Raw genomic sequence first — 12,916 nt, forward strand, 5'->3', positions numbered from 1 at the left:
GGACAAGAATCTTTGACTCAGTCCAGTTCTCTGGCTTTCATGGGAGAAAACAGAGACCCAGAGAAACTGAGCAAGTTGTCCAAGATGACATTGCCTATGAGCTAGGGGCAGGATAGACTCGAGAACCCTTCCTTTCTGGGCCCACCGCAATGCACTCTGACCTCCCGATTCCTCCCGCCTAGCGCAGTTGGCTTCAGACGGAGACAGGGCATGCCCTCGGAGGAGGGAACGGGGTCTCTCAGCCGCCGGGAACCTGCGGGTATGAACTGGGCCCAGAGCAGCACGAAACTTTCAGCTCTCCTGGGTTGCAACTTTGCCTCCACTCAGCTCCCACTCGGCAGCGTGGGAAGCCCGGGAGTGCGGACGCTGGCCGGCACGCCATCCCTTCCCCAGACCTGAGAACTTAGAGGGGCTGCTGCGAAAACTCGGAAGGCAGCGAGTCTCCCTCTCCCGACAGTGAAACCCCCCGCCCCCGAGACAGGCCTGTTTATTTAGCAGCGCTCTGAATAAGGGTTTCCCGCTCGCCCCCCTCCTCGTTCTTAGTCCCGACTGGGTCAGGCTCTCGGCCGGCCCCTTCCCAGCGCCCCGGGTCGGAGCGCAGAGCTCAGGCCCCCGCCTCGGGGTCGGCCTCCCTCCCGCTCCGCTGGCCCGACTCGCTCGCCTCTAATTAAGCGGCGGGATCGCAGCGAGCCGCCGGGCCGCGCTGTAATATGATGAACCGCCTTTGTGCCAGTGTCACCGAAAGCGCTTCTGATAAGGGGAAGCCGCCGAGGATCAAAAGGACGACAGCGGCTCGCCCGCCTCCCGCCGCCGCCCGGCTTTGCGCGCTCGCCCTCTCCGCCCGCGCTCTCCCGCGGGCTGTCTCCAGGTCCCGCGGTTTCTCCTGATCTGCCTGTCCCGGGCCAGCCTTTCGGTGACTCTGCGTCCTTTTGTCTTTCTTCCTGCTGCTCCGCGCCCCTCTCGGTCCCTCCGCATTTCTCAGCGTCCTCAAACGCTCTGGGCAGGTTCTCCTAGGCCTGCTTCCCGTGGATTCTTTGAGCGCGCAGCGTTCTCCCTCGCTCCCCTCTTTCGCTAGTCTCCTCCTTTCTGACTCTTCCTTGTGCCACCTCCATGGCTCTGCGTCTCCCCGGTCTCTGCCATCCCTCCCTGGGTCTCCACCTGGGCTCAGACCCAGCGCCCAGCCAGGGCCCCCGCGACCAAAACTTGGACCATTAGCTGCCCCGCAGTCTCGGGGAAACCGGAGGGAGCCTTCCTCAGCAAGCTTGCAGAGCTCCGCGGGTCCTTGAAACCCGCCCTCCCTCAGGTGCCCAAGAGAGGGCCAGGCAGGAGCACCCCAGGGGCCCTGGAATGCCTTCGGGGCCTCGTGGCGGCATGATCTGGGGAACACACCCTTCCCCTCATCCCTCCCGAAGCTGCACTGAGGGGAAACCTTTCTTCTTCCCCGAAGGCTGAAGTTCCAAGTGCAGCCGACCCTCCTCCGGCATTCTCTTCCCTACACCCCTTCCTTTGGCCCCCACCTCCCCTTTGCCCTCGACCCTTTCTCTTCCTCCTCTAGGCCCCTCCCCTTCGCAGTCTCTGGGTCCCCTCTGTGCTGACTCTCCGGACTCCTTCCCCGCCCGGCCTCTGCCTCCCCTGCTTCACCACTCCTTCCCCCCCACCCCCACCCCACTTTGTTTGAAGTTTTGGAGAGATCTATCTACTAATGGCGAAGTTTCCCCCTTAGGTCACCGTTCTGCCTTGATTCGATTTGGGAAGGCAAGTTCCCTCCCTCCCCCCTGCCCGACCCCAGCCGGGGCCAATCGCTCTGGAGCAGGTCAGAAAGCGCTGACCCCACTTCCACCTTTTCCTCTTTCAGCCAGAGTTGGGGGGAGGGGGGAAAAAGAAGGAAGGGGTAGGACAGCAAAAAACCGAAGGGGGCAACCGAACCTTCCAATCCCCTCTTATCCCCATCCCCAACTGGGTTTCCTAATTACCTCATTAGTCTGGGGTAGAAGAGGCAGAAGAGCTATTTTTCTGGAATTCCTGGAATGTGCCCCCCCCATCGTAGTCATGGCCTTCAAGGCCCCTAAGTCCCTGGAGCATCTCCCCTTTGGGGCTTCTCTTCTATGCTCTTAGCAGTAGGAAGGCTTCCCCTCACCAGGCACTTCTGGGTCTCTTCTGTGGGTATGAATTCTGTCTGGCTTTAGGCGAACTCTGGGGCCAGAACCGGGGGCCTGGTCCACTTCAAGTTTCTATAGGTGCCCATTAGGAACCAAGCCCTCATCAACTTGGCCGATGATGGCAAACGGGAACTCCAAAGAGGCAGCCTGGTAGGAAATCCCATTTGCTCAGCCTCCGTATATAAAAATATATATGTTTTTATATAATATTATTTATATAAAACGTAGTGTGTGACAACTATCATTTTCAGAAAGACATTCTTTTTTTTAAAAAAAAAAAAAAGCCCCAATAATCACCTTATTGCTTTAAGGCTACTGTTATATGTGCTTTTAAATCCTTCCTTGTAAATTCCACTGAAAAATTTGGAAAGCTGTGAAAGGGGAGGGGACGGCGGGGGTGGGGGGAGGTTAATCCGGGTTTAACGCCGTGATGGCGTCTTAGGACCAGGGTTAGCCTGATTGCCTTATCTCTTCCCAACATTTGAGACGCCCATATTTCACCCAGCCAAATAGCTCGGAGAGCAGCGCAGATGGCTGCCGTGGTCGCGCCTCAGGAAAATGTGTTATTAATATCTAAATAACTTCCCAATACTGTCTGGTAAATCTCCCCTCCACCATTCCAAATGATGAATTCGTTTGAAGTCTTCCCCCAGCCTCGTCTTTTCAATGTCCCCCTCTCTCTCTCTCTCTTTCTCTCTCTTCTTCTTAGCCAGGCTTATTTCAAACTGGTAAATATCTAATTCCCTTCACGGCTGTGCCGCGCACACGAGTCTTTTAGGTACAAACGCCTCGAAACAGCCGGTGTGTGGCGGTGCGTGCCCGGAGGTGAACATAAAACCCGCACGCCTTCGCGGCGGGGGACCCCCACCCCGTTTAGAAACGCGTTGGGGAGACTGGAGCTGTGCGGGATCCTCAATCTGGGAGCCCAGCCCTTCCTCTGCAGGCCCTGGGGACCCTCTCCCGGTTCCCCGTGGAGTCCCAAAGACACCCCCCTCAAACACGCAGCTCTTGCACGGCTCCTGCCTCCCCCCGCCACCGCACCCCCAGCCCTCCAAAGTCTTCCCTCCATCTCTGGGGCGGATAATTACCTTCCGATCGCCTGTTCTCCCTTGTTTCAACTTTGTTTGCTAAATGTCTTCTATTAGATTACGTTCGTTCATTCCCCCTCCAACCTTATCTCCTTCTGTCTCTACTCTCCTTGCCCGTCACACTCGATTTAGGCACGAGTTTATCTGGCAAACAGTTTGCCGACTTTGTTTATGTACCGCGGGTTCCGGGGCTGCGAGCGAGCGAGCGAGCGCCAGTGTTTGCCTTTGTAATACTTATCTCATTGTTGTTCTCCGTGAGTCTCAGCTCCCTCCTTCCCCTCTCTCTTCTTCGGTTGGGGGGATGGAGGGAAGAAAGGGGGGAGTCTTGTCAGCCCAGTGTGGGCTCGCCCCCTCTCTGCTCCCCCCACCCCCCACGCCCCCTCCCCTCTCTCCCTCTGGTCTCACTGCATATCCACCACGGAGTGCAGCCTAAAGCCGGGGAATTGCCTGACACCCTCCCATCTTCCTCCGAGCCCCCATTATGCGAAGCTGATCCCACTCTGAACAGCCTCAAATCCCGCCTGGACTCTGTTTGATTAGATTGCCAACCCGGGGTAATCCTTTGATATGGTGGAGTGTCAATTACCTTTCTCTAAACACACATTTACAGAGGAGGGAACTTGTTGGTTTAAATCAATGCAGATTGTTTCTTGATAAATGGACTATCTTCGTCCCCTCCCTCGCTCCCTCTTCCCAGGCCCCTCTCTCTGCGCCTCCTCCCCTTCCCTCGGCCGGGCGCTCTTGCCTATCCGGTAAACAATGCCCCTTCCAGGTGTGAAGCTGGGGGAAAAAAAAAAATAAACGGTGTGTGCTGAGGGGAGCCTTGCCCCCCTTCCCCTATTCATGCGCTCCCCCGGAGCCTAATTAAATTTGGCAGGTCCTTGTACACACAATCAAAACAGCTTCCTCCAGGGTAGCAAACGACCGAAAACCGCATTAGCAGCTAGCGGCGCTGCCAAATTAAATTGTTTCCCACCTCCTTTTACAAGTGTCTAAAACCGACACTTCGGGCTCTCCCTTCCTTTCCGAGCCTTCTCCGTCATCTCCCACTCCACACCTGTACGTTTGCTGCTTTAAAAATAAATTAAGGAAAAATGCACAGAAACCCAGATCTGCCTCACACACACCACCTTCGGCCCCCACCTGGGATGGTCTTTTAAACCCGGGAGGTCGGCGAATCTTGGATGGACTTTGACCATGGCACTTCTCCCCATAGAGGAAATGCACGCTCGCTCTTCTTCTTTTAAATATTGCGACCCCCTCCATTATTTCCTATTAATTGTGACCTCTCTGGGTATTGTACCCTAGAGACCCAGGTGGAGCCCCATGTCTGATCTGGTCAGTTTCAGCCCAACTTTGTACATTGTCAGATGCACGAGGCTTTGGTGTTCTTATTGTTTATTGCTGTTGTTACTGCATTTTATTTTATTTTATTTTATTTTATTTTGCTATTTCTTCCCTCAGAGAAATGGTTTGACTTTTTGCAACCCCTTTTCAAATTTCCCACCAGACTCTCCCTGGGCTCAAACTAGGAAAAGCTTTTCCTTTCCCATTCGTCTTAAATCCTTTCCCGGTTGGGGTCTCTGTCCTGTGTCTCTCCCCTGGTCCCCGGAGAAGGGGTGAGGAGAAGAGAGCCCAAGTGGATGAGGGCAAGGAACTGTCCATTTCCCTCTCCAGGTGAGCAGAGCACGGCTGAGCCCCTATCCGCTGCAGTCTGAAATTCTCACAACCAACAATCCTAATAACTCAGTCTTAACAAGGATAAGAGCAAAAAAAAAAAAAAATATGAACAGCCTCATGAATATCAGCCCAAGGGGAGCAGGAGTGAGCTGTTCAGAGATGAAAGTGCACAGAAATAAAGGCTCAATTTAATCTGCTTTAAAACCCTTCAACTTAACGTTTGTGCTTCAAACTCCGAGAGTGAGGACTGATTGCGGATAAATAGTTTCTTACCATGCCTGGGAGCTATAACACCCTTCTGCAACACAGTTTCCTATTCAGCAGCCCCAGTTTTCATTACCAGCTCTAATAAGTCTTAACATTATTAAATGCCAAGCGGACGATAGGGAAAAACGGACTCAGGGAGGGATCTCTCTTTAGCGCTTAAAGAGGAGAGCTCTTAAACCCCTTCTTGGAAGGCTCCCCGCCATGAGAGGGGCAACCCCTCCGGAGAAAGCGTTTGTCACAAGCAAGAAACCAAAACAAAGTTTGTGGGTGTGCACCCCTCCCCCTGCTCTGCCCTTTAAGGCTTCTCTGCCTCTCCCCACCTGGTCGACTTGGGTGGAGGTTAGGAGGTCTTCTCCTCTTTAACTTGGCCATGAAACTGATGGCTGGGGCCTGGGAGAGAGAGGAGAGGTTCCAGCTGGGTGGTTCACTGGGATGCTTGCCTACTGCCCCCAGGTACTCAGGGGGTTGATATGTTCTGTTGGGGGGGGGGACAGACGACCGTCCCTCATCCCCACTGTCATTCTGCTCATTCACACCCGCGTCCAATCACCCTGCGCATCCACGCAGAACCCCACCCCCACCTGCACAGAATACGACCCACGGCACAATGATCCAAAGGCCCACGGGCAAACAGCCACACGGAGAGTCACATGCATTTTTACACAGCCATCGAGCTCATGGTCCCCGCGTTGGATATGCCCACTGTCACTCAAAACCTGCCAGGCTCTCTGGATACCGGACCCAAGGATTCCGTTTCATTTCTGCAGCTCCTGTGCTCTCTGCCTTCCCGTCTGGAACCAGCAGGCTCCTTCTAAACCCTTGGAGATTTGGAGCTTCCTGGTTCTGCTGCAGGGAAATCCTCTCTCCAGCGAAGCTGTCTGTGAGCCGGTTTTATAAACCCTGGCCAACGCCAGAAGCGCCCGAACTCCCTGGAGCCAGAGGGATCCCCAAAGCTCAGGCTTTCTATCCCCTGCCTCTTCTTTCCTTCTTTCTCAGAAGAGACTTACCTATTTTGCTTCCTCACAGACTGAGCTGGGCACCCCCACCCCGCCACACACACACACACACACACACACACACACACACCCTAAAATCTCGGCAAATAAAACCAAACCTCCTTCTGCTTCTGCCCGGTACTTCTCAGAAACGGTGTCTGCTGTGTGGTATTTCACCAGGAAAGATCATTTCAAGTTCAACGTGTCCCACCCCACAAAAAAGAAGCCCAACCAAGTCCCTTTCTGATACAAACTGAAGTCAGGAATGGGTCCCTCCCCCCCCTTGCAGGGGTCCCAGGGCTCTGGGCTGCCTTGTCCAAGCCAGGGGCTCCTGAGCTGCACCAGGCGGCTTCCCACTGAAGACCCGGGGCTCCGAGGCGGGCCGGGCACAGCGGGGTGCCAGGCACAGCTCGCTCCCTTTCTTCCCTCGCCCTTTTGTCCCTGGCGGGACTGGGCTCCACTTGGGGCCCTGAATGTCAATAGCCCGCCCCTTCCCCAGCTCTCGGCTCCACTCTCAAAGGGGCTGCTCCTACCCCTCCTCCCACCTTCCCCCTCCACCAGGCCTGTGGGGGCTGGGCCTCCCTGGGTGTTGTCTTTGGAAGCGGGCTTTGTCTGTGAAGTTCATCTTCAAGGTTGGGAGACACTACTGACAACTGCAGAGAGAGAGAGAGACCTGGGCTAGGAGTTCACGGGAAGCGAGAAGAGGGGTATCTCGAGACACCTCTGGAAAGGAATTCAAGCCAAATGTGCTCCTTGCAAGTTTCCAAGTTTGGGGCACTCCCCCACTTTTTCCAAAGCTACCGCTTTGCAGGCTTGCCGGACCACTATCTTTCCCGTCTGCCTGCTGCCTCCCGGCATGCCCGTTTGTGGGCTTCCTCTTTTCCCCAGCCAGTCTTTGTGACCCTGGGCCTTCTACTTCTGTTTCTCACCCCCTTCCCCCATTTAAGGCACACTGACCAAGTCTCAAAGAGAAGTTCAGGGGGGCCGGTAATGTGGAACACTCCCCCCCCACACACACACCCCTCAAGAAACAAAAGCACACGCCCCTTTCCCGGGCGTGCAGGCGCTTGAAAGATAAACGCCTTCCCTAGCCGACCAGGAGAAAAAGCAGGGCGCAAGGCCCCGACCCCAGCCGACGGGGCGGCGGAGCTGCACGAGGGGAGAGGGTGGGTGCCGGCGGAAGCTTTCTCCCCGCCTGAGAGATCCTCCGATCCTGGGCCTTGGGGGAACTTGGCCTCCACGCCTGGCCCCGCCAGAGGCAAGCGCTGACCGGTGCGCCCGTCTGCACCCAGCCGGCACTGTCTCGGTTCGGGCCCCTGGCAACGCCGGGCTGAGGCTTAGGCGGCGGCCCTCGCTAATTTTTATTGATTGCAGCGGTCAGTCAACTGTCAGGCAGGGTTTCAAGGGACCGTTTAGAGAGCGTGTGCGGGTCTGGTTAACAAATTCATTTAGGGAGCAGTAGGCCGGCTCCTCCTTCTTCGCCCCCCGCCCCCTTGTCCAAGCGTCCTATAAATAATAGATCCACACCGGGACTCGCCGCCAAAACGCCGGCCCCGCAGGGCACACGCCCCGGAGCGCTCAGCCAGGCCCTGCGCGCGGGGCTTGCGCACTCGGAGGCGCGCAGTGCACCAACCTGCAGCCGGCTCCGCGGGGACGCCGAGGCCCGTCTGCGCCCCGGCTCCGCCTTCTGCCCTGGTCCGGGGCGCACCGAGGGGGCGCTCTCCGCAAACCCGGAGGGTCCCGGCTGCCCCGGGGGCTGCGAGTCCTCCCGCTAAAGTGCGGTCGCTAGCCCTGAGCGGCGGAAGCGAACCACTCAAAGGTCCGCACGATCTCGCGCGAGGACGCGGGGTTCGGCGGTGGAGACCCCCCCCGGAGAGTCCCTACCTTTGTCGCCCAGGATGCCATCGATGCTGTGCTTGGCTTTCTTCTCACCGTCGTCCTCCTTCTTGTCCGCTTCCTCCTCCTCCTCTTTCTTCCCGAACTTGATTCTGAGCACGCGGCTAATCGAACTCACTAAACCTCAGAAATTCAAAGGCAAAAGAGCAAGTATAAGTTGTTGGGGCAGCGGACCCAGGCGACCTGGGTCCCTGGGAGAGAGCCACGCAGTCCCTCCTCGCCACGCACGGCAAGGGGACTTACACCCACTGACCCCCCCCCCACACACATTTAAGCATTTACAACCAAGTGCAGTCGCTGGCTAGGGAAGGGGACTCACCTGGGACTGCCACTCACAGTGGCATTCCTATGCTCCCCCTTGCACACACTTGTGCCTAACACGGTCACAACCCCTAGATGCACTCACACCCACGCCCACTTCCCCAGGACCTTGCCAGAGGCCCTCCAGCCCCTGTGACTGCCACCCCTACACCAGGTGTGTGTCCCCATCTCGCATGCCTGGATGCCCTCCTCCCCCCTGGCACACGTGCACACATGAATGTCCACCCCAGGCCGCTTGCTGCCTCACGGACAGGGTGGTGGAGAGCCTCCCTATTTGGGACCCACTGCCAGCTGGTGGCATTAACAGAGCGGAAAGAGTGACTTGGGGAAAGGGGTCCAAGGAGATCAACCCTCCTAGGACAGACCCTTCCCTTCTCTCCTTCTCCCTGTCTTCCTTCCTTCTCCTTTCTCTGTCTTTCCTAATTTTTTCTTTCTTTCCTTCTCCCCTCCCTCCATCTTCCTTTCGGTTTTGATTCCCTCCTTTGCTCTAACTCTGCCCTCCTGCTCTCTTTCCTCACAACTTTCCTTGGCGCTCCCCATCCTTCATCGCCTTCCGTCCGGTCCGACCTCCAGCCCTGCACAGCCCGAGCTGAGCCAGACCGTGCTGTGCCCGGCTTAGCTAGCTGCCTTCTCACCTGAGGGCACCGTGCTGCGGTCACAGTGTCCGTCCTTCAGTAGCCTGTCTCGGATCTCCCAGCTGAACATGCCTGGGTTTTCCCGCTTGTATTCCTCGATCTTTTTCTCCACATCCGGAGTCGCCACCTGCTTCAGAGGTGGAGGTGGGGGAGCAGGAGTGGAGAGACACGAGGTGGGGAGAGGGAGGCACTTTTAATACCAAACTCCCAAGAGCCCCGGGCCAGGCTGGTGGCTCTGGATCTCATGTCCCTCCCCCCGACCCCCCTTCTGAGATTGGCTTTACCCTTTCACAAAACCTGTGCCTGCCTTCAAGGAAGGCAGCCCGGTGCATAGGGTAGTGACAGGTAATAAGATAGGACCTAATAAGGACTCCTGAAAGTCCTTATTGGTGGATTCCCCCCCACACACACACCTCACTCACTACTTCAGGCAAGACCGAGGGGACAGTTCCCCTGGTCTGGGATGATGCTGGTGGTCTGGGCCGATGTAGGAGCAGCCCAGGGGATGGCTCATTGGCCTCAAAGTCCTGGACCTTAGTTATCTTATCCCCTAGAAATCCAAATAATGAGGGGGATATCTGGGGGTGAGGATACTCTCTTCCTGTACTTTTCTTAAGAAGCATACGGACACCCCAGTGGCACTGGACGACAGAAGGTAGTGAAAGGGGCCACAGCCAGGATCCCCCAACTATGGGAAGGCCAACTGCCAGTTCTGCAGCAGAGACACTCACTCTGGGCTTGCTGCCGCCGATGGCCCCAGGACGGATGGACCCAGTCTCCTGGTAGCGGCAGAGAATCTTGGAGACGCAGCCATGGGAGACACGCAGCTGGCGGGAGATGACACAGGGCCGGATGCCGTGGTGGGCCATCTCCACGATCTTGTGGCGGATGTGGTTAGGCAGGGGTCGCCCGTTGATGAAGACCCCACCAAGCTGATTGACCCGGCCTTGGCCAAGTGGTGTGGACACTGGAGGAGTGAGGGGAAATGAGGAAGGAGAGAGGCACAGGGTATGAATGCGGATGAGACAGTGAGAACGCCCCTTGACCCAAGACCCCTGACAGAGGGTCTGCGGGTTCCTCCCCATTTGGAGGTGTGGCTGTTCAGAGGTCAGGAAAAAACTGTCAGAAAGCTGAGAGAGGGTCCTGGGAGGATGGAGAGAGTCATAGCTGGCGGCTTCAGTCCCCCAGATGCTGTGTGCCCCCAACTCCTGTCACAGTACGGGGAATGAGGGATCTGAAGCTTCTGTGAATGGGAGGGAGAGAGCAGAGCCAAGAGGCTGGTGGAGTCTTGGGAGTCTGGGGGTCCAGTGGCTCCATCCCCCAGGATGCAGTTTGGGACACAGGTCTGCCTGCCTCTTAGGGAGGCCAATGGCTAGTGAGAGGTGGCCCCCTCTCACTGGTCATTTCCATGCCTTAAGTGGTCAAGATTGATCCATTTTGGGGGGAGCCAGAAGAGGCTGGTTAATTACCAGAATTTAGAGTCCTAGCCTGGACAGCAGGTCTTCCTACTTATAATTGAACAGCGAGGAACTGGTGACACGATGCTGTTGGTCACCGCCTCTGGGGTCACCTGGCTGTCCCCAGAGGGACTCCCCATGGTTCCAACGCCTCTCAAAGTTCTAATTTCGTTTGGGGGCAATTTGGGGGCAATGCTCCGCTGTCAGCAAGCTCCCATATCAAATACTTATTTGGGTTCAGAAATCCAGACTCGGTCCCTGTAGGCTCTGTGAGGGTGGTACAGGATGGGCCAGCGTCTCCCCGTGTGGGGGACTTTGGGAACCGGGGAGACAGGCACCCCTGCTGTAGTGTACCTGGGAGGGGAGAGCTCCTCTGAAGCCTTAATGCAAAGTCTACACAATTTCCTCACAGAAGGTTGGGGGGCACCCGGTGCACTAATCCGGCCTCCATTCCCCCAATTTGGGGACCAGGCGGCTGCGGAGATCTGGCAGATTAGAACGATTTCACAGACGCCGGAGTGGAGGGAGCTGCCAGTGTAATTGGAAGGGAGGAGGCGAGAAGGGGCTCGGCTACCCAGCCGTTCCTACCGCCTCCTCCCTCGCGCGCCTGGTCCCCCCACCTCTCTTTGTAAAAGTAGGTGTCTGAAGCCACCCTCGGATTTAATCAGAAATCGTGCGTCGCCAAGTCAGAGTCACTCGGTCTCCGCGGCGGGATATGCCATTAGCGCTGAAGAGCTCTCCAGCGCCCAACTTTATATTCAAGAGCCTCTTTAGCGACCGGTGCTCGGCTCTCCTCAGTATTCTCCGTCATGTTGGGCAAATATTGTTCTAATCCGCTGTGCGTCCTCGGCCGCCTGTTTTACTTGCATTCGCTACAGGAGAGTGCTACGGCAAATCCCCGGGCTTGTGCGCTCTCCCGCCTGCGTGGCTGCAAGCGCGCACTTGATCACGGAGCCACTCTCTTCGCCTCAGTCTAATTCAGGGACCCGCGCCATCTCGCTGCCAGAGGGACCCCTCCCTCCCCAGATCGCAGGCTGCCTGCCCGCCCACCCCCTCCCCGCCTCCGTTACCCTTCCTCACGCACAAGGAGCTCGTACAATTACAAGAAGAGTAATTAAAAAATGAAAGTGGCACCTATCTCTCACCACTTCTGTAGGACACCCTGGGCTACCCACCCCCAGAAACCCAGGGATCCCTGGGTTTGTTGACAGGTCGATGGCCTTCCGTTAGTTTAAGAAGAAAACAAAACCAAAACGCAGGGAAGGGTCTTGGCAGCGCGATCCCACTCTTTCCTCCAGCCTGGAACCGAGCACTGCCAGTCCTCTCTGCTCACCCCCGGTGCTGGGTACTGACGGAGGACACATTACAGAATTCACCTTTTCCCCTTATCCGGACACTGCGGTGCCCGCTCACCGTCCTGAGGGTCTCTCCTAGGAGAGTTGCGGAGTTCCGAAGCCCAAGCGAAAAGTTTTTTGGGGGAAAAATCGTTACTATTTATTATTTCAAATTAGTTTGTTTTGTAACCCAAAGGCAGGAATTTCTGTCTGGTGCTTTGGAAGAAGCGGATAGCCTTTCTAGACGCTGTCCCCACATGGCTGGTATTTCGAAATAAAAGGGATTGGAGGACCATACCAGGACTGAAAAAAGGAACAGTTCAAAACCGAGAGTAGAAAGCGCTGTAGCGGGCGAGCGCAGAGAGCTGAGAAAGTAACCGCGGGGAAAGTGTCTGAAAATAGTGGCCACGACCTGAAATTCGCTAGGACTTGAAATTTACTCGGGGCCGAGATCTGCCGGGAGTTCCGCCCTGCGGGGGAAGGCCGCCGGTCACCGAAAGCCGCGCAAAAACGGACAAGTGTCGGCCCCCGAAACTTCCGGGGGTCCAGCGCCCCGGACTCGGTCCCCAGAAGAGAAGGGGACCCCCTCCCTTCCCGCTGCCGCGGGCGCCGCCACCACCCCGGGACATCGCTGCCTCTGCAAGGACCTCGGGTTCCCGGCGGAGGAGCGGAGGCGCGGCGAGCCCAGGCGCTCTTACCTTCCAGAGGGAATCCGGTGCGGGGATAGTTCTGCCCCGGAGCCGGCCGCATCATCCTCGGGACGGTGCCGGGAAGGGCCGCCATTCCTGCGCACGCCGCGGACGAGTCCAGCGTCGGCCAAAATCGCTTCCCGTCCGCTGCCTTTACCCCCGCTGCGATCTCTTTCTTTCCTTCTTCCACTTCTCTTTTTTTAACCTCTTCCCCCTCCTCCCCTGCACACACGCTCCCTACCCCCACCCCCCAACCCCGGGCTGCAGTCGAACGCGTCCAGAAGCTGGGGAGGGGGGCGAGGTGGGGGCGGAGGGTGGGGGGGAGGGAAGGTGGTGACAAGGAAGTTCAAACAAACAAACACAGCAACCCCAAGTCCGCCTCTGCCCGCTCCGCG

At 57.0% G+C, this 12,916-nt stretch overlaps 1 protein-coding gene across 4 annotated transcripts in view; it reads right to left on the minus strand.

Moving 5' to 3' along the window:
* The window catches only part of PAX7 (paired box 7), a 98,148-nt gene extending 85,440 nt beyond the window's left edge, over nt 1–12,708 (minus strand). Inside the window, exons 1-4 of one of the 4 annotated variants that reach the window (XM_032303051.1) lie at nt 12,531–12,708; nt 9,773–10,008; nt 9,042–9,168; nt 8,074–8,202 (exon numbers count right to left, since the gene is read on the minus strand). In XM_032303051.1, the coding sequence (XP_032158942.1) occupies nt 8,074–8,202; nt 9,042–9,168; nt 9,773–10,008; nt 12,531–12,615 (577 nt within the window). In that variant the 5' untranslated portion in view covers nt 12,616–12,708. Of the gene's footprint in view, nt 1–8,073; nt 8,209–9,041; nt 9,172–9,772; nt 10,009–12,530 lie in introns of all 4 variants that reach the window. The other 3 variants (XM_032303049.1, XM_032303050.1, XM_032303048.1) reach the window with 3 other exon arrangements.
* Between the last annotated feature and the right edge of the window lie 208 nt (nt 12,709–12,916).

This window comes from Mustela erminea, chromosome 10 (assembly GCF_009829155.1).
Source record: "Mustela erminea isolate mMusErm1 chromosome 10, mMusErm1.Pri, whole genome shotgun sequence".
NCBI lineage: Eukaryota > Metazoa > Chordata > Mammalia > Carnivora > Mustelidae > Mustela > Mustela erminea.